The sequence below is a fragment of the Protopterus annectens genome, chromosome 3.part1 (assembly GCF_019279795.1).
Source record: "Protopterus annectens isolate FY-2018-M chromosome 3.part1, PAN1.0, whole genome shotgun sequence".
Lineage (NCBI taxonomy): Eukaryota > Metazoa > Chordata > Ceratodontiformes > Protopteridae > Protopterus > Protopterus annectens.
Genome location: NC_056732.1, coordinates 329,700,926 through 329,722,411, shown reverse-complemented (window position 1 = coordinate 329,722,411; position 21,486 = coordinate 329,700,926). Strand labels below are relative to the sequence as shown.

Sequence of the window (21,486 nt, the reverse complement as noted above, 5' to 3'; positions counted from 1 at the left end):
TAATTTTAATTAGGTCAGAGGTAAACGTCCCTAGCTTGGTGCAAGCTTTGTTATCTTTGTAAATGAGTTTCATCAAGGAAATTAAAGTGATTTGGAAACCCCAAGGCATTTAATACTTCCAAGAGGGAGATATTACTATATTAGTTTGAATTTCTACACCAAGCAAATGAAAGAAATTTTTCATTTGCTGAGGTAAAAATTTGAATAACTCAGATATCATCACATCTAATCCATGAGACATTCATTTTAGGTGTTTAATCCTATTCTGAATAAGATAAAAGTCTGTTTAAGCAGTTTTGACATGGAATATTTATTGCTTAAATAGTTTAATGAGGGTAATAATTTCTTAATTAAGCCAAAATTCCTTGGACGTCTGTTGTTACATTACCATTCGTTTTATCTTACCATTATTTGCTACTTTTTCCTCTGTGATTTGATTAATTCCAGAAAATAATTTGGTCCTTTTTATTAAACTGTGCATACCGCTAGGTGACACTGTGCATGCTGCTATTTGATTGTTTTAAACATATTAATCAAATCTAACTTAGATTTGTCACCTTTATGATATGAAGAATTAGTCAGACATACGTCTCATTGGGTATCTAGTAGTTTCTTTTCCCATGTGTTAACATTATTTCCACAACACACACACACACACACACACACACACACACACACACACACACACACACACACACACACACACACACACACACCTTAGAAGAATCCAAAGTAATTCCCCGGCATTCAGTAAAGCCTACACTAAGTGTACACCGTTATGAGTGAACAAACACAGACATAACTCACACCGTTTTACTTCTAATTTTAGTTATACTACTTATAATCTTACGGCTTTAAATAATGACAGGGATTCCTAAAGGTTACCACAAAGTGTAAACTGCATGTACACTTAAGTGTAATTTTACTGAGTGACTAGAAAGGACAAGAAATGTGATACGAATGTTCTTTAATACATATTGTGTATACACTCAGTGTAGGCTTTATTCAATATCGCCCATTATCTTCTTTTTTTCCTCTTTATTTTTTATCATGAAGAAATCAATTTCATTAGGACACTTTGTTTGTGTCTTTCGGCTTTTCCCGGTTAGGGGTCGCCACAGCAGAACTCCGATCCGCTAATGATTAGTAGTTGATTTTTTTTTATGTGCCGAGTTACCAGCCCTGACGCACAATGTTCAACGAAGGTATGCCCATTCACGCATGTCTCCACGCAGAAGACGCTCTAGCTGAGAATCTAGGAGGACACTAAATTTTAATATTCCACAATACATGTTTTTCAATACAGTCCGAAAGAATCATTACAACTGCTACCCAGATTTGCAAAAGAGATGGGTGGGGAGAACTGGACACCTTAACTGTAAGAGAAACACATCAAGGGACCCTTGAACATTAAGGTGGCTCTTCTAATATCCCAGCAGTGACTTGGGACAATAAGAGTAAATTGTCTATTTTGCAAGTTCTGGGATGGCCCATACACGTTTTACAGAAGACAGAAGGCTATAACAGCCAGAACTGAAGATTGTTTTTTTTAAAATGTTCTTTAAATATAAATGAAATGTAGTTAACTACATAAATTATTCAGCATACACTGGATATAAAAAGTGTACACACTCCTGTTAAAATGCCAGGTTTTTGTGATATAAAAAAAATGAGACCACAATAAATCATTTCAAAACTTTTCCCACCTTTAATGTGACCTATAACCTGTACAATTCAATTGAAAAACAAATTTTTTAGGGAAAAAAATATAAAAAATAAAAAATGTACAATATTCTGGTTGAATAAGTGTGCACACCCTTAACCTAATACTTTGTTGAAGCACCTTTTGATTTAATTACAGCATTCAGTCTTCTTTGGTAGGAGTCTATCAGCGTGGCACATCTTGACTTGGCAATATTTGCCTATTCTTCATTGCAAAGGTACTTCAAATCTGTCAGATTGCAAGGGCATCTCTTGTGCACAGCACTCTTCAGGTCACCCCACAGATTTTCTATTGGATTTCGGACTGGGCTCTGGCTGGGCCATTCCAAAAAATTTAATTTTCTTCTGATAAAGCCATTCTTTTGTTGATTTGAATGTATGCTTAGGGTCATTGTTGTGTTGAAAGGTGAAATTCCTCTTCATCTTCAGATTTCTAGCAGATGCCTGAAGGTTTTGGGCCAAAAGTGACTGGTATTTGGAACTGTTCATAATTCCCTCCACCTTGACTAAAGCCCCAGTTCCAGCTGAAGAAAAGCAACCTCAAAGCATGATACTGCCACCACCATGCTTCACCATTGGGATGGTGTTCTTTTGGTGATGCAAAGTGTTGTTTTTGCACCAAACATATCTTTTGGAATTGTGACAGAAAGTTCAACCTTGGTCTCATCACACCATAACACATTTTCCCACATGCTTTTGGAAGACGATGTATTGTTTTGCAAATTTTAGCCAGGTCTGAATGTTTTTCTGTGTAAGAGGAGGCTTCCGTCTTGCAACCCTACCCCATAGTCCAGACATATGGAGAATAAAGAAGATTGTTGTCACATGTAGTACACAACCAGTACTTTTCAGAAATTCCTGCAGCTCCTTCAGTGTTTCTGTAGGTCTCTTGGCAGCCTCCCTGACCAGTTTTCATCTTGTCTTTCTACCACTGTTGGAGGGACATCCAGTTCTTTGCAATGTCACTGTTGTCCCACATTTTCTCCACTTTTTGATGACTGTCTTCACTGTGTTCCATGGCATATCCAATGCTGTGGAAATTTTTTTGTACCCTTCGCCTGACTGATACCTTGCAGCAATGAGATCCCTTTGATGCTTTGTAAGCTGTCTGCGAACCAAGGCTTTTGCTATAGCAGGCAACTGAGTAAATGTCAGGAAAATCCTACTAGGACAGCTGAACTTTATTTGGAGTTAATCAGAGTCTCTTTAACTGATGGCAGGTATGTACCCAAGAAGACTGAATGCTATAATTAAATCAAAAGGTGCTTCAAAGTATTAGTTTAAGGTTGTCCACACTCATGCAACCAACATATTGTACATTTTTTATTTTTTTATATCCCCCCAACAGATTTGTTTGTTTTTCAATTGAATTGTAGAGGTTATAGGTCCCATTAAAGGTGGGAAAAGTTTTGAAATGATTTATTGTGGTCTAGTTTTTTATATCACAAAATACCTGGCATTTTAACAGGGGTGTGTACACTTTTTATATCCACTGTACATGATAACTGAATTTATGTAAATGTATTTTAGTTCTCTAAAAAAGTAAATTTCAATTTATGTTTCCAGACAATTGTATAACAGTACTAAATTTCAGTTTATGTTTTTATCTGTGTACAGATAATACTGGCAGAAAAAGGTACTCCTTCCGTAGCAATTCAGTTAGCTTCTGTAATATGACTTTCATACTCTTATTTTAAATGTTCACTATAATACAGTACAATCAGATTTCAGAATATAATATTCATACTCAGTTATACATTCCTAACAGCATTACTAGACAATCTGCAATTACATCACACACCTGACATTTTTCAGTCATTACTTTTAAGGGTAAAGTGACAATTATTATTTGTAACAGGCTTATTGAGATAATTTAGCTAAAGTATAAGTAGTAATAGTTGTAATATACTCGAGGCATGACAGGACAGGCTTAATTTGTTAATATGTTACAGAATACAGTGCACATTGCATAATAATTACTGCACATTAGATAGAAAGTTAAAAAGACACTAACAGGGTATGCAAAGGCATATATTTGAAATGGAAAAAGCATAGGATTTACTTCTACAATTAATGCATATGGATATTTGCAGAACATTTAAGACAGAACATAGAAATTAAAAAGGTCAATGGAGAGAATTATTTGCAACAAATCTAGCTGAAAATTTACAGAAACAATACAATATATAGCCATTTTTGCTTCAAAATACATATAGTATAGGTGTAAAAAGAGTCTATAAGACATGTTAAAGAATTGACCAGTTATAATTAAATCATAAAGTAACAGACTTCAAAATACTTTCAAATAACAGACCATAATGCTAAAGTCACACCTAGTGGTCAAAGTTAAAACTGCAAGTTTATTTATCAAATAAGGACAAATTATTTTATAGTTAAATTAGTTCTAATAATCATTCTAGTATCTTTTATAAACTATAGCAATACATTTATAAAGTAATTACAGAAGCAAATCCTAGTTCAGTAATTTCACAGTCTCTGGGAATTTTAAGTTTAGGTTTCACTTAAATGTAGTTTGTTAGACATAAATACAGTATTCTCTTTGCATAAGCCTAGAGATGTAGACATACATGAGGAATGTTTCATTACAAATTAATAATTTTCAGTCAAAAATATTGATAAGAATAAAATGTGCTAACACAATATGCAGTACATTAAAGGAGAACCGCACCCACAGACAGAAAAAAACATGTTCATTTCATTATGTCTTGATGTTGTCATTTTGAAACCACTTTTGGACTTTATATACTTTTTTAAAATTTTTAAATGTAATTCCAGAGTCTGCCCGCATGGGGTCCAGCATCCTGATATTTTAGTCTACCTCTAGGTATCCCACATTGCAGTGTTTGGCTTTAAAATATTACATCATAGCTCCTGTCAATGCATTGACTTTCCACATGTTTTCACTTGTACGCTGCTTTCTTTTAGTCAGTCAAGTTAAGTTACCATTTCTTGCTTTTCAATGACTAATTAAAAAACAAACAGGGATAATCACACACGGCAGTATTATCAGTGCCTGTTACTTCTTTTTCTTTCTAATTTTCATTCTTTTTTATACCCGAGTTACAGTCCTTAAACTCATCGCCCCTCCTCCTAAACCCCTTCCTTAGCATCTGTCAAGTGGCAAATATGAGCTGTTTGCTGTTGTGATTGATAGCTCACAGCAGGAGACAAAGTTCATGTGATGAGATGTCAGACCCCATGTGGGCAGACTTCTAGAATTACATTTGAAAATATAAAAAAAAAAAAGTACAGAGTCCAAAAGTAGTGTTAAAATGTAGGAAACATCAAGACTTAATGAAATAAACATGTTTCTTTCAGTCTGTGGGCACAGTTCTCCTTTAAGTATAAAAAGGCTTGGGAACCAAGGTTAAAGAAGCATGTAGAACTTGTAGTAAATTTACAGGGTTTTGGAATTATTAGGTGAGATACTTCAGAAACAGAAGAAAGTCAGTCAGTTAGTTTGGGCAAATATGCAGAAATTCTTTGCAGTGCAGTTCACAGAAGTTTGGTACAGACACTCTAGAGTGAGCACAGAAATGGTCAAATATCCAGCATTCCAAAATATTAAGTTATATTATTCAGGAGAAAAGGAATAATTCTGTTTATAATCCGTGCAGAAGCTACGGATATAAAATTTTAGTCTATTTCAGTTTATCAGCACTGTTATTGGAGACAGTAAGATTTGATTTGGATACTGTTGACATCTACCTCCACTATACACAATAAAGCATTGATAACTGAACTACAGGATATGCTGACTTTTATTCTGAAAGCTACAATAAGATTTTTCACATAAAGGGGGGACTGGCACCTGTTTAGCACAGTTTTGGGTAATTAAAAAATAAAGACATTCATTCCAGTCTCACTCCAATTTCTTCCAGTTATTTCCAGTTTATTCCAGTATTCTACAGTTCTTTCAGTTCTTACACTAATTACATGTGGGAGGTAAAAGGAGAAGAGTCAATGAATCCCTAGAGAACTGTCCTAGCAAAGCTTGATCTGGACTTTGATAAAAAATCAAGCTTATATACTGCTTTGTAAAATCAAACTTATATATTGCTTTGTAAAAAGTATGCACAGAGGACCAAGGTGCAGCTTTTAGAATATTTCTAGACTCCAATCCTTACCAAAAAGCCATAGATGTAGCCAAGGCCCTGGTAGTAGGACCTTGACCCTGCTAGGAAAAGATTTGTTATGCTGAGTATAACAAAACCTAATAACCTTAGACAACTATTTGGAAATAGTCTGTTCTGATACAAGTTGTCCCTTCTTACCTTCACTAAAATTAAACAACTGATCTGAAGATCTGAGAGATATAGTGCTATCAAGATAGTACCAGAGTTGTTGTGGACATCCAAAGTATGCTGTAGCCTTTCTCCCTCAGTTTTAGATTTAGTAAAGAAGACACAAAGATGGATAGTTTGGCTTAAAGTAAACTTGATACCTCTTGAGGCATAAGAAGAGGATTAGTTCTCAGAGAAACCCTGTCCATATGGAAAATGAGGTACGGATGACTAATCATAAGAGCATGCAACTCAGATACCCTTCTTACAGAATTCAGAGCAATCTGTAAAGCTATTTATATGTTAAGAACCTCAAGTCAGACTGATTAGCTGGTTCAAATGGAGCAAGTGTTATCTTCTCTAACACAAAAATTAAGATCCCAAGAAGGGCCCAACAGTTTTCTTGGCAGCCTCTTAGGCAAAAACCCTTTTCAAGAACATTTTGACATGAGACTAACTTGAAAGAGGATAATCTATGGGCAGACATGCTGAAATAGTCGATAAATGAAGACTGACAGAGGACTAAGAATAGCCATAGCATAGTAACTCGCAAATATTGTAAAACCAGAGAACAACTAGCCATAAAGAGGTACTGATTATGTTGCTGGTGTCAACTAGAATACCTTTTCAATTTGCTAATATATGACTTTCTAGTAACAAGCTTTCTTGTCTCCATTAGTACCTGCTGTACATCTGCAGTAAACAGGAGCCAAAAAGGAATTAACATTCAGTCAGTCAACTGAAAAATGACTGATGCTAGAATGTGTCAACATCCCATTCTTGTCTGAGTAGATCCAGTCTGTAAGGATGCTTGTGGTAATTGCCCCTGGCCAATTCCAAAAGAACAGAGAACCACAGTTGCCTATGCCTGAAGGGAATTACCAAAGTGATCATGGAGGATTCCTTCTGAATCTTCAGATGTACTCCAGATATTACTGGAAATGGTGGAAAAGCAAATAAGAACATTCCTGCCCAAAGAAAAGGAAAGAAATCTGTCTTCCAGGCCTTCTTGCATAGAGTCATGGAACAGAAACTTGCCAGTTGATTGTTCAAACAGAAGGCATAAAAGTCTACTTGAGGAACTCCCCACAAAATGAGTTAAATGTTGGAAGACCTCCTGATCTAATTTCCATTTGTGAGGGTCTGCCCTGGACCTGCTCAGCTTGTCTGCCACACAATTTTGCTCTAATGGAATGGAGGATCCTGTACAGTGAGACTGTGCTGTGAATCAATATCCCAAGCTAACATAGCTAGTCTGCAAAAAGAGTACAACCTGGTTCCTTCTTGCTTGTAGATGTACCACATGACTGTGATATTATCTGCAACCACTTTGAAGAGATCCCGGAGGACAAAGATGGTTCAGAGGGTTGAGTGTCTTGAAAGAGTAAGCATCTCCTAGTTATTTATGTGCTTGCATCTATCCTTGGTGTCCTACACTCCTGCCCTTTTACCCATCCTGAAACTGCTCCCCAAGCAAAGTCCAAAGTGCCTGTAATGACTGACTGTTTTGGAGCAGGGAGAAAGTAGGGGAGACCTGGATTAAAGGATATCTGTTGTCTCCAATCAAAAAATTCTCTTGTGATTAACACCAGCACTGGGATTGAAAAACATAAAGGGTATTGATGTTGGGACCAAAGAGATTTCAGATACCACTGTATCTTTCTTATGTGGAGTCTTGACAAGGGTATCATGAGACTCACAGATGCCATGAGACCCAAAATCCCTGAGGTATTCCCTTGCAGTGACCAAAGTATGAGTGGAAAACTTAGAAACAGATCTAAATAATCATCTATTTTTTTCCTGTGGAAGAAAAGCTCTTTGAACTGAAGTGTCTAGCTGACATCCCAGGAGCACAATCCTGTGCAATGGAGTCAAGAAAGACTTTTGACTGTTCTCTTGGAATCCCAGCTTCTGTAAGAGATCTCTCACCCAAGAGAGAGATTCCTAACACTTTGAAAAAGACTCTGAAAAGATAAGCAAGTTGTCTAAATATGGAAAAATGTAACTATTGTGTAGCCTTCAATGAGCTACAACTGGAGCAAGACACTGAGAATACTCCTGGTGCAATGTATAGCCCAAAGGTTAAGGAAGAGAACTGGTAATGTGATCCAGATACACAAAACCTTAAACGCATGAAGTCTGGATGAATATGGATGAAGTCTAGTGTTACCAGGAGACTTCAAAGAGGAAGAAGAGGTAACAGCTTGTGAAATTACATCATTTTGAATTAGGACACAGACATATTTAGGAAAGGAAGATCCAGAAGTCATCTCCAAGCACTTTCTTTCTCTAACACTAGGACTATCCTTGAATAAAATCTCTTCAGCATTTGGGAAGTAAGAACTGGTTCTATCAGTCCTTGGGACAGCATATGATGAAGAACACATTGAAACAAAAGTGCCTGATCTGGAGGAAAAGGACTGACCCGCTGGCAGGGGGGGGGGGGATTTCCTCCCCTTGCCATCTGTAACCCTGATGAATGAAAATCAGAACCCATTTGTCTGAAGTAATCTGTTGCCAAAAATAAAAATGGAGATTAAGACTTTCTGGAAGGCAAACGGGGCCAGGGTGGAAGTGGGTCACAAGTGTTCTGAATAGTCAGACTTGAATTTGGTTTGGGGAAGTTAGAGACTTCTTTTTGGAACTCTCTTGCCATTCCTTCTTAAACTTCTGTTTACCTGAATTCTATTGAGACTGTTAATTCTGCTTTCTGCCAAAAATGGAAGAGGAGAAAGAAAATCCCTTGGACAATTTCGAAAAGGAGAGATGAAAAAATCTTAGAGATTCCCGGGATCAGTTTGCCCCTTTCATCACACTTTTTGATCACCTCTGCAGCAGAAAGTCCAAACACAATCTCTATCCAAGGGTGTACTTAAAATCTCTTTTTATCATCATCTGGAAGGTTCTGAGAATATAGCCATGCAGACTTCCTTAAAACAGTACCAGTGGCCATAGTCCTGGAAGAAATATCAATAAACTGATGCACAAACACACGCGCGGATGGATGTACACACACACACACACACACACACACACACACACACACACACACACACACACACACACACACACACACACACACACACACACACACACACACACACACACACACACACACACATGCACAAACAATAAGTAGTAACCTGTGCAAAAGAAAACAAACTATTTAAAGCAAGTTTTTCCTCATAAGAAGAAACTGAAGATAAAATATTCCTCATACTATCAGAATGTGTCAGAACAAACTTTAATATATGAATCTGACAATTCAAAATTACAAAAACCAATGTTGCAAAAAGTATACACTTTTTTCATATCTATGAACAGTTTTTCCATCCTTAACAGAAAATGTAGGATTGGAATTAACTACGTCCTTAGCGTTAGTGGTGTCTACTAAGACTACAGCTGATGGGTCAGGTTTGGCAATAGTGTATAAAAATTTAAAAGACTGATGAATTTTATACATCCTATCATTTTTTTAGAGGCAGCTGGCTGACTAACAGGGAAACTGCAGGCAGTAACACACACATTGTCTAAAGCTGACAAAACAGGAAGAATGGGTGTAGTTTCTGGAAAACCTTTCTATAGCAAGTCATACTATTTTCTGAGGGACTGAGAAATCTCAGTGTTCACTCACTGAAAACACTGGCACATTCTAGCAATAATATCAGAGAGAAAAAGAAACTCCCAAACAGAGAATCAGAAACTGAGACTCCGACGAGTCTGAATCAGAAATCTGAGGAAAAAACCCTGAAACTGTTCCTGCATCTTCCTGTTCAGATTCAGAATCCTGAATCTCTTCAAGAAAAGTGGAATCCCTCTTTCTTTTACCTGAAACTACTTTACAAGAAGGATCAATAGCCTGAATTAAACCCTGAGCAAGACCCGGTAAACTATTCCTATCCAAAAGGATTTGAAGAGGAGTAGATACATGTTAAGTTTTCCATTTCTTTTTAATACGAAAAATGGGGCCAAACATGTTACTAATGGCAGCAGCTGCTTCCCAAGGGATGGGCACAGCATTCTGGCACAACAAGAAAACATTCCTTATTCCCTCTCCCATAAATGACTAGAGTGGCTCTTCCTTGTCCACTGAAGGGACTCCAACAACAGCAGAGGATGTGCCTAATCCCAGGTCCATAGTAGCTGTAGGTGCTACATCAGTGAGATCTGCGGACAAAAGATAAGTGGTGTGAGGTATAACAAATGGTCACAGCAGAGTCACCCCAGCTTTGGCTAATGCAAATTGCTAGTCATCTGTGCTGACAAAGACTGTTTGCAAGACTTTTACTTTTCATTGCCGGAAGAAGGACTGACCATGGGGCCAGTAATCTGTTTCACAGTCAAGCCGAAAATTGTGATGGGAAGACAAGTAGCAAATGCTGGTAAAACTACTAATCTACAAAAGTTACTTTTTTGACAGAAAAAACACAGTAAAAAGTACTTTCAAACACCATACCAGTCCCCACCAAGGAAAAGTAAACCTAATTTCTAAACAAAAAATAGGTTTTCAGTTAGTTGAAACTACTTTTAAACTGAGAGAAAAAAATGAGTGCTCCATTTAAAAGTACATTATAGTTTCAAGACAGTCCATTAAAACACAACACTCTTTGCCTTGAAATAACTTTCCTGAAGAGGACAGTAATAAAACATTAATAAATTTAAAACAATGGATGTTTTTCCCCAAAAGGAACTTATCTGCCAAACAAAGGAAAGCACAAGTTAACTGGCAATCCTTAAAAGCCTCAGAGGAGCATACTCTTTAGTGGCAGTAAAGCTCTGGAGGTATTCACACCAAAACTTGTCTTTTAGTCAGCTCAGCTTGAGCTGCTTGACCAGTTTGGGAACAAAGATGGTGCCCTGAAGTTTTGGAAGCTGGTCCTCCATTACATCCTTGGCAGGATATAACCCATATAGCTAAGGCTACTGCAGCAGTGATCAAGATGATGACCATACGGACTGGATAAGCAATTCACAAAAAAACAATGGGAGGATATATGTATGTCTCTCAAATAAGCAACATCATCTACAAGACTTTGGATTCTTTCCTGGAAATGTTTACACAGATATTTTTATACCCCAAGTAGACTCCAGAGAATTTTTCCTCAGGCAGACAGCTAATGTTGGAGTTGCAAAGAGGAAGAAAGAGGTAATTGGGAACATATTTTCTGGGAGTGCGGTGAGTTGTCAGACTTTAGGTACTCCCTGCAGGATGCCACTGTCAGAGATGCTGGGCGGGTAGACTGGTCTGACGAGGGAGATGATTTTTCTGAGCTATGATACAGAATCAGAATTGCCTAAACATGGTAAGGCCTTGCTGTGTCTAATAATGGTGGCTTCCAAAAAAAACAATTACTAGAAAATGGAAATCAAAATGTAAACCAACTATACTGGAAGTAGTGAATACAGTAACAGAGATAAAACAACTGTAATTGAGATCTTTAGAAATGGGTAGGAGCAAACTACACAGGAAAAAATGGGAATTGTGGGAGCAATACATACTAGGGAGGAATGAGGTTTAAAAGTAGGCAGGACTTAAATGAACAATGTAATGCTTGAATGAGAAAGATTAGGTAGATTATAAGTAATGTATAATGTTTGCAACTGGGAGTGCGTCAGTATGGTTTGCGATGTAAAATGCTTGTGTTGGTGTGGTTTGTTTTCATTTATATAAATGTATGATCTCCTATGTAGTAAGTGATGGTTTAATAAAGATATTTCTTTTTAAAAAAAAAGACAGGAATTGCATATTTTATGTAATATTGCTTAGGTTATTTGATATATAGCAATATATGTTAAGTATAATGTTTGGTATGTTAATATAGTTTGATTACTTTTATATGAATGTAAATTTGCCTATATCACAAGTGACGGCGGTGTAAGCATGCTTTATAGACAGGCCTTATACTAGAGTAAGTCACTTACAACGAGAGAAATCCTTTTGGAATCTGGGCAATCTTACACTGGACTAAGTCATTTACACTGACAACAGGTCTTTTGGAATCTGGCCCACTATGTACACATGCACACTGGATTGAGTGGTAGGATACCTTTACTATATGAAAACTAGAATAGCCATTGTGTTTTTTTTCAGAATTTGAGATCACATGTGAAACCAGTTGAAAAGGATACGCAGTCTGTGAACAAAAATCCCCAGCTGGGAATCTGACAGACATTAACTGTGACATTTTATGTGACAGGTGAGAAATCATTCAGCCACATGGCAATTTATTTATTTATTGACGTTTGACTGGGTAGAAGGAGGACATTATCAGTGGAGGCCCAGGAAGAAAAGCTCCAAAGTATTACAAAACATTTTAAGAACAATAATTTACAGTCCAACAATAATGCAAAAAAAGTACTTAATTATACCAAATTAAACATAATATGAAAACACTGTTTAAAGAACAGGTACATGTTATATGACAATGATTTAACAGTTACAGAAATTTTAGCCAGTTTACAGACAAATTAAAGTAAGTTATTATAATAAAAACAGGAATTGCAATACGAAGTGAAAGAAAAGAAGGCTTATTATTATAATAATTATTTAGAGAGAAAGCCAGGGGAGAAAAAATGATAGAAGTGAGGAAGACAGTGAACAAGGAAGAGTAAGAAGACGTAAGGTATGAACAGGTTTTTGCTCACGTTTAGGGATATACCTTCTCCTGTTGTTGAGCAAGAATACAGCCAGCTTTTGCTTAGGAAGTCTTTCAGAATAGTTTTGAAGGATGGGAGGGAGGATACTGACCTGATGGATACAGGTACAGAGAATGCCCAGCAGATCTGATAGGTTCGTGGGCAGACAGGAGTTTTTGGTCATTGAATTGTAATGACTGACTGGGAACAAAATGTTACTTAGGCTGGACAAGCAGATGTATTCTGTATATATACGTGGTAAGAAGAGGTGCTTATGTCAGTTGATGGGGTTGTTCTAACCAATTTAGACTTTTCAGTGCCATACAGTGGTGGGTTCTGAAAGGGGTATTTGCTGCAAATTTAGCAAGTTTGTTATAGCACTGTTCAAGTTTTGATTTTTGTGATGTTTGAAGATTACTAAGAATGGGAACAACATGACCTTTGGGGAGGAGATAAGTAGTGGCAAGTGTAGCTTTAGTTGTGTCTCTGAGAATGTTTTTGTGTCTATAAAGCATCCCTATATTTTGATGAGTTTTTCTTATGCAATTTTGTATATGCATGTCAAATTTCAGATCATCATCATCCCTAATAATTTGCTATGGGAAGTGACTTGAATGGTTGTATTATCAAGCGAGAGGACTTTATATTTTTTTCATGGAAGAGGGATTTGGGGGGGGGGGGAGTAGTAGTTTGTGTTTTTTTAGGGTTGATCATGAGTTGTTAGTTATAAAGCCATGTTTCAGTTGCTGTTAATGTTTTCTCGGTATTTTTTTGGAGGTGTCGTATGCTTTCAGATGTGCAAATGAGTATTGAGTCATCTGTGTACTGCATTATGGAGGCCTGCTGTGTTGAAGGTGTTGATGAGAACGTTAAAGAGAAGGGGACCAAGGATATAGCCTTGAGGTACACTGGTGGTGATGGGGAGGTGTGGAGAGAGGGTGGAGTACCATTTTACAACTGATACCTATGGGACTGGTAGCTTGAACCATAGAAAGGTGAGCTGGGACAGACCTGATGAGGACATTTGAAGTAAAAGTTTGCTGTGACAATCGCGTTGAAGGCTTTAGAGAAGTCTAGAAACAAGGAAGAGACTAGTTTGCAGTTATCACTATCTTTATTGACAGTGTTTATATAGGTTAAAAGTGTAGTGCTTCATTTTATCCCCTTTCTGAAGGAAGGAAGCCATGTTGTGTGGGGGAAAGGAGTTTTTCCTGCAGGAAACAGTTCAACAATTGTTTCTGAATACATTTTTCAAGTATTTTGGAGACAGCGGATAAGATAGGTCTAAAGTTAGTAATGTCTGTTGAATTTCCTTCTTTGAGCAAAGGGTTAATGTGTGACTTTTTCAAGAGAAAGGGAACATGGGATTCCAGGAGTGACCTACTTTTAAGGATTGAGACAGAGTAGCTAATGCTTTTGGCTGCTATTTTAAGGTACTGACTTCAAAAGTAATCAGCTGAAGCAGAGCATGGTTTAGTCATAAGCAGAAGTAGAGCATGGTTTGAATTTGTTTAAGAGCAATTTTATATAGGATGTGGACACAGGTTTGACGGTGGAAAATGGATTTGGTAATATGTGGCTGCTGGTCAGAGTTAGAATTAAATGTTGGGGAATCCTTGGTTAGAGATGCTACACTATCTATGAAATAAGAGTTGAAGTGTACTGCGGTTTTGAATAATAGTTATTGTGAGCGGGGTTAGGGTTGAATTTATGGCCAGGATGCAAGATTGCTTTAATGGCTACTCAGATTTTTTTGTGGGTTGCATTTACTATTATTCTAAAAGTTATTATGGTATAGTTTTTGTCTCCATTGATATGCTTATTAGTATGAATAAGAAGCATTCTGAAGTTTTCAAGATATTGTGGTGTGTTATATTTCTGCCAGTCTTTCCATGCTTTTTCTCTGTCTTGTATTAACATTCTACTCTTTTTGGATAGCCCAATGGCATTATTTGTTTTTAGTCTCTTCCTTCTAGGAGGTGCAAAGCTATTTAGGATATTCAGGAAAGTTGTACTGAATTCATTTATAGCATCATCTAAGAGGAGGATTTTTAGGAAGTTCCATTCAATAGGTGTTAGGGTAGTAACGAACATTTCTGAGTTAAACTCTGAAAGTTACGTGTAGTTTTATAAACACAATGTTTAAGTGGATGAGTGAGATATTTAGTTGTATAAATTGGGAGATGATCACTGAGACAGTCAAACACTGTACCCGAGGTGGTCTATTTGATATGGTCTGATTCAAGGATCCAGTGTAATAGGAAATTTGACGTCTTGCTATAATGTGTGGGTTGTATAAAACCAAATAAACTCTAACTCCCCTACATCTAGTGTGAACTTATGTCCAACCAATTGACATTCGCATCACCTAGTTGTATTTTTTCTTGTTGAATTGTTATGGATATCCAATGCAGGTTATCTACCAGGACAGCTGTACCGTCACCAGGAGGGATATAAAGAAAGGCAAGGAGCTAATAAAGATGTGGAAGAATACAGGTGTATGTTACAAACAATTTTCATGTAGGGTGGATATTTGCAAGAAAAGCAGAAAAAGAGAGATTTTTTTTCTATCACAGGCAAATACGAACATTAATGCAGAACTGGGGAAAACAAAAAGTACAGTTGTGTACACTGACCATAAATGTAGATGTTTGAGTGTATTCACTGTTGCAGTCCTAACCAATGGGGTTATCCGGCTCCCGGTAGCCCTTGATCGGCCAGAATACCAAAGGTAAGTAAAAATGACGGCTGTCGGTTGTAAAGGACGTCAGGCGTCCGATACAAAAGGAGACAGCCGATGTCACTTCCTCAGTCTTTCTTGCCATAACAGTCAGAAGCCCCCAGATAACAAGGCTTAAACTAAAATTAGCCTGTACCTCAGGAAAAGAGAAAAAGGGGTAAGGAGGGAGGGAAAGCAGGACTGCAACAGTGAATACACTCGAACATCTACATTTATGGTAAGTGTGCACAACCGTACTATGTTCATCGTGTTTCATTGTTGCAGTCCTAACCAATGGGTTGATTACCAAAGCCCAGAGAACAGGGAGGAGGAATCAACAGAATCAAGGATTGGAGATAATGCCCTGCAGAACAGCAGTGGCAAACCCTACCCTAGCTTTTGAAAACAAAGGCAAATTATAATGCTTTGTGAAAGTGTGAACAGAAGACCATGTGGCAGCTTCCAAAATGTCTTTAGTAGGGGCACCCCTTAAAAAGGCTGCAGAGGTGGAAGCTGCTCTAGTTGAGTGGGTCCTAACCCCTCGAGGAGGAACCTTACCATGAAAGGAATAACAAAAAGTAATACAATGAGCAATCCATTTAGAAATGGTTTGCTTAGAAATAGCCTTGGCCTGGGCTCCAGGGGCAAAGCTGACCAATAGCTGTGCTGATTTCCGAAGGTCTTTAGTCCTGTCCAGGTAAAACTTGAGCTGTCTGTGCACATCAAGAGAATGTAAGATCCTTTCACCTCTATTTCGAGGATTAGGAAAGAAGGTAGGAAGGTGTATGGACTGATTAAGAGTCAGGCTAGAAACCACCTTAGGCATAAAGGAGGGGTTGGTTCTCAGAGAGACCTTATCTGCATGGAAAATAAGAAAAGGCTCCACAGCCATGAAAGCATGCAGCTCCGAAACCTTCCTTGCTGAAGTTATAGCCAAGAGGAAGGCAATCTTCCACGAGAGAAACTTTAAATCTGCAGTGGCAGCTGGCTCAAAAGGAGGAAGAGTGAGTTTCTCTAGAACAAAATTAAGATCCCAGGCTGGAGTAGGCACCCTTCTGGGAGGTTTTAAACTGCAAGCATCTCTGAGAAACATTTTCATCATGGGATGACAGAAAAGAACAATGAGCAGAAATGGTTGAAGCAAGGATCTTGATAGAGGAAAAAGAAAGACCACCCTGAAGCAAATCAGCCGGGTATTCCAAGATCAGAGGAAGTGTAAGCTGAGAAGAAGATTCCCTTCTAGCCTGCATCCAATGAGAGAATCTTTCCATGTGCCAGCATAAGACTTCCTAGTGCTAGGCCTCCTGGCCTCCCTCAGCAAGTCAACCACCTGCTGGGAAAGGGAAGAAGAAAAGGAAGGAGTCATACAATGAGCCAAGCTGCCAAATGGAGAGACTGAAGATGAGGATATAGAATGGTTCCCCCTTCCTGAACCAAAATATCTGGCTTCAGAGGAAGATACCAAGGAGGAAATTGGGAGAAACTGCAAAGTAGTGGATACCAGTGCTGCCTGGGCCAGTCCGAAGCTATGAAAATAGTCCAAGGTTGTTCGTCCCTGATCTTCAATAATACTCTGGGAGAAGAGGAAGAGAAGGGAAGGCATAAACCGACAGCCGCGTCCAAGGGAAGGACAGAGCATACACTCTCTAGGCTCTACTGTGATGCTGTCTGGTGCAAAAAAGAGGTAGAAGATGGCTGTCCGGAGAGAAGAGATCCACCTGAGGAGTGCCGCAACGTTGAATGATGCTGTAAAAAACTGCTCTGTTCAGCTGCCACTCGTGAGAATCCAGGGCCTGTCTGCTCAACTGGTCTGCCAAAACATTGAGCCTTCCTGGAAGAAACTGAGCTAGGAGATGCAGGCCCAGTGATGCTGCTATGGAACAAAAATTCATGCTCTGTCTGCACAGGGGTAAGAATGAGTCCCTCCCTGCTTGTTGATGTACCACATGACTGTGGTGTTTGTCTGTCCTGACAAGAAGGGTCCCCTGGAGAAAGAAGATGCTTGAAAGCTAGTAAAGCCTGCTAGACTGCCATCAACTCCTTCAAATTTATGTGCAGGTACATCTGCTGGGCATTCCAACTTCCCTGTATGCATCTGCCATCCAGGTGAGATCTCCAGGCGTAGTCCGATGAGTCTGTAGTAAGAACTTGAGTGGCCAGGGGTGGGCGAAAAGACATGCCTTTGTTCTGTAGACAGGCTGTTGCCCACCAAAGAAACTCTGTCCGCAGACATGGAAGCAGAGGAGTTATCACATCCAAGTCCTGTGTGTGTTGACACCAAGTGTTATTGAGGTACCATTGCAATTTCCTCATATGCAGTTTTGCATACGGAATCATGAGAATGCAAGAGGCCATGAATCCCAGAGCTTGCAGGTATTTCTTTGCAGGGAGCTGGGACAGGCTTTCCAAGTCCTTGAAGTAAATTGAAAGAGTTGTCTGCTTCTCCTGGGTGAGATATATCATCTGGGTGGCTGTGTTCAGATCGCTCCCAGAAATGTAATCTCTTTGGATGGTACCATTTTCGATTTTTCCACGTTGAGAGTGTAACCCAGGGAAGAAAGAAGAATCTTTACAAATTCTAGATCCTTTAGCAGCTGCTCCTGAGAATTTGCTTGAATTAGACAGTTGTCCAAGTATGGATAAATCTGAATTTTCTTTTGCCTGCAAAAAGCAATGACTGGAGCCAGGCACTTTGTGAAAAGTCTGAAAGAAGTAGATAAGCCAAAGGGCAGTGCAGAGAATTGATAATGTTGCTTGCCCACCCTGAAATGAAGGTACTGCCTGCAACTTTCCCTGATAGGGATGTGCAGATAAGCTTCTTTGAGATCCAATGTTACCAGCCAGGAATCCTTTTCTAACATTGGCAGTAACTGATGTAGAGTGAGCATTTTGAACTTTGGAATTATCAAGAAAGTGTTCAGGATGGATAGATCCAGGATAGGACGCCAAGTGCCTTCTTTTTTTGGAACTAGGAAAAGTCTGGAATAGAATCCCTGGCCTACCTGCTGAGCAGAAACTGATTCTATTGCTCCCAGATGTAACAGAGACAAAATTTGCTTTTCTACTTTTGCCCTTTGGTTTGGAGGAGCGTCCGGTAATCCTTTGGGTACTGGAAAGGTGTGGAAAGAAAACTTGTGCCCTAGGGATACAGTTCAGAGTACCCATTTGTCGTTCGTGATGGTGGCCCTAACATTTGCAAACAGGGCCAACCTTCCCCCTAAAGGACTCTCCGGGCAGGCAAGAACAAGTAGAAGTTGGACAGAGTCACTGAGAATGTTGAGATTGAGATGCAAGTTTAGAACTTCCCCACCTTGGAAGAGGAAGCCTGCCACTGTTTAGATCTTTGAGGGGTAGCCCCCTGTCCCCTAGAAGATTTGTAACCTCTAGCCCTAGAACGGCTCTGTCTGCTAGTATCAGGGAGCATCCAACTCTTAGAAGGGCAATTCCTGCTAAAGCTAGGAGGCTGAACTTGCAGAAAGTCTTTAACTGTCTGCATAGACTTGGCCTTGTCTTCCATCCTTCTTGAGCACTTCCTCTGCCTTGCTGCCAAAAAGACTGTCCTTATGCAAAGGTACATCTAAAAGCTTAGCTTTAACAAGCTCTGGTAGGGGCTGCTCCCTGAGCCAAGCATGCCTTCTAATAACCAAGCCAGTAGCTGCAGCCCTACAGGAGGCTTCTAGAATGTCAAAACCACAATGTAAAGATTGCTTATTGACTAGACTGGCAGAATTACGCAAATCCTGGATATCCTTACTGTCCACCAACTGAGGCACACCTGCTATCCTAGCTTTAATAGCTTCCAAGGTGTGCTGCTGGTACTTCAGCATATGAAAAAGACAATTAGTAGATCTAATAGCTAGAGTGGCAGAGGTATAAACCTTTTTACCCCACCTATCTAGGTTCCTGGATTCCCTGTCAGAAGGAACAGGATTTTTAGTAACAGTGGCCTTAACTCCTTTAGGGCCTTGAGAAATAACCTCTGGATCAGCCAACGGATTCCTGAAAAGAAACAAATGAGAATCAGGGACTCTATAGTACCGGTCAGGTTTCCTGGGAGCAGGAGGAACCGAATTTGGAGTCAAGGAATTTTCCAGAAAAACATCAACAACTTCCAACACAGGAGGAATAGCCAAAGGCTTATGCTGAGGCAAATCCAAAAACTCCCTAATCCTTTTCTTAGAAAGGGATAATCCTGACTTTCCCATTTAAAATGTTCCCTGAGAGTATTTAAAGTATCACCAAAAGAGAAATCTTCTGGAGGAGAAGCAGAAGGGATAGACTCCTCTGTGTCTGAATCCTCAAAAGGAGAGAAAGCTTGAGAAACTTCTTCTTCAGCCACAGAAATACTAGAAGTACAAATCTGAAAAGGACAAAGCTTTAGGAGAGATATCCCTACCCCTTTTTGAAGGAGGAGGCTGTGAACCCCTAATAAGAGTCAAAAGGTCATCAGCTATTTTAACCATTTGAGAATGAGAGGAACGAGAGGAAACTGGAGCCTGCTTCTTCGCAGGCTTACGACTGGAAGACTTACCTGCAAGTCTAAAGGACTCAGGAGGCCTAGCTATGGCCGAAGTTGTCAGTATGAGCTTGCTGTCTGAATGAAGAAATGAGGTCTCAAAACGCCGGAGACAGTTTTGCGGCTCCAGAGCCAGCTGAAGAGGCAACAGGCAGAAGGTCGGAAGGCAAAATGGACGCCGGAGCCCTAGGGACCTCAGAAATGGTCTCAACCGAGGCCTGCGGTAGAAAATCTGCAGGCTGCAGGGGCTGCAAAGGTGCCTCACTGGCTACCGCATTTCTGACAACCAACCTAACATCATCCGAGGACTTGACATTCGGAAGCCTGTCGCGGTCCTTATCCTTACGCTTCTTGGGGATATCTGAAGCCTGAAGACTAGCGGACGCCATACCAACAAACTTAGGCCAAACTCCAAAATGCTTAGCCCGACGATGAATTGTACACGGATTAAAGGAAGCACAAAGATCACAATTAGGAACGTTGTGGTCAAGGCCTAAACAAATAATACAATAGGAATGAAAATCTCTATGGGGAATCTGCTTTCCACAGGTAAGAAAATTATTGACCTTTTCTGACATTCGTTAAGGCAAGAAAAGAGGATTCCCCAATGGGGTACTTAGCTGTAGCTGACTTCAACTTTGTAGTCGGAAACACAAAAGGTAAATTGCCGACCAGCACTCGTGCAAAAAAAGCTTCTGCTTCGGGCTTTGTGGCAAGGAAGACTGAGGAATTGACGTTGGCTGCCTCCTTTTGTATCAGACGCCTGACGTCCTTTACAGCCGATGACAGCAGACACCAATTTTACTTACCTTTGGTATTCTGGCCGATCAAGGGCTACCGGGAGCCAGATAACCCCATTGGTTAGGACTGCAACAGTGAAACACGATGAACATCAGGACAGCACAGTCGTGAATAGAAATGGTCAAAGAAGGGAAAGGAGATAAAATCAAGCATTTACTGGCAAGTAACATACCTTCTGAAGTGACAAGGATGATGAAAACAAACCGCAATCAGCCTGTAGAAAAGAGCATAGTAAGAATGAAGCACATAGGTATGCAACAGAAAAAATGAATGCACTAGTTAAGAATTTTAAAAAATATATTTGGTAGAGAGAAAGCAGTAACTATAGCTAATGAATTAGCTAACTTATTAATTGGTTATTTTAGGATAATTTATTCTACTGAGGAAATTGTTAAATATTAACAAAATGGGTCTGAAGCATGGGTCTGAGATGAACTGTGGATCAGGGTTCACCTGTCGCCACTGGTATCACTCTTTTCTAACTATATTAGGCAGCAGGAATTACTACCAAAGTCTCTGATAAGACCCTGTTTGAAGGAAATTATACATATCAATGTTAGAGGCCTTTACTGTTAAGTATTCAAAAGATAAGGCTGGCAGCTGTTTGTGAAGTCACAGACCTACTGCACTTAAATTTACTACCAAAGGTGTTGACAACAGGAACAGTTCATTCCTCCTCAGCAGTCATGCCTCTCTGACCCAAAGAGAGGCTTTGGTATGTAGCATACTGTGGATACTGTTGTTGTCTCCCTCACACAGCATTAGAAAGGACAGGAACCATCTTTCTT

General features: G+C 39.3%; 2 protein-coding genes across 2 annotated transcripts in view; one reads left to right on the top strand and one right to left on the bottom strand.

Moving 5' to 3' along the window:
* The window catches only part of OXNAD1 (oxidoreductase NAD binding domain containing 1), a 369,327-nt gene that overhangs the window by 275,931 nt on the left and 71,910 nt on the right, over positions 1 to 21,486 (bottom strand). The window lies entirely within an intron of this gene.
* The window catches only part of LOC122797666 (vitelline membrane outer layer protein 1-like), a 190,691-nt gene continuing 190,020 nt past the window's right edge, over positions 20,816 to 21,486 (top strand). Inside the window, exon 1 of the mRNA XM_044066207.1 lies at positions 20,816 to 20,948. Coding sequence (XP_043922142.1) covers positions 20,816 to 20,948 — 133 coding nt within the window. The remainder of the gene's footprint in view (positions 20,949 to 21,486) is intronic.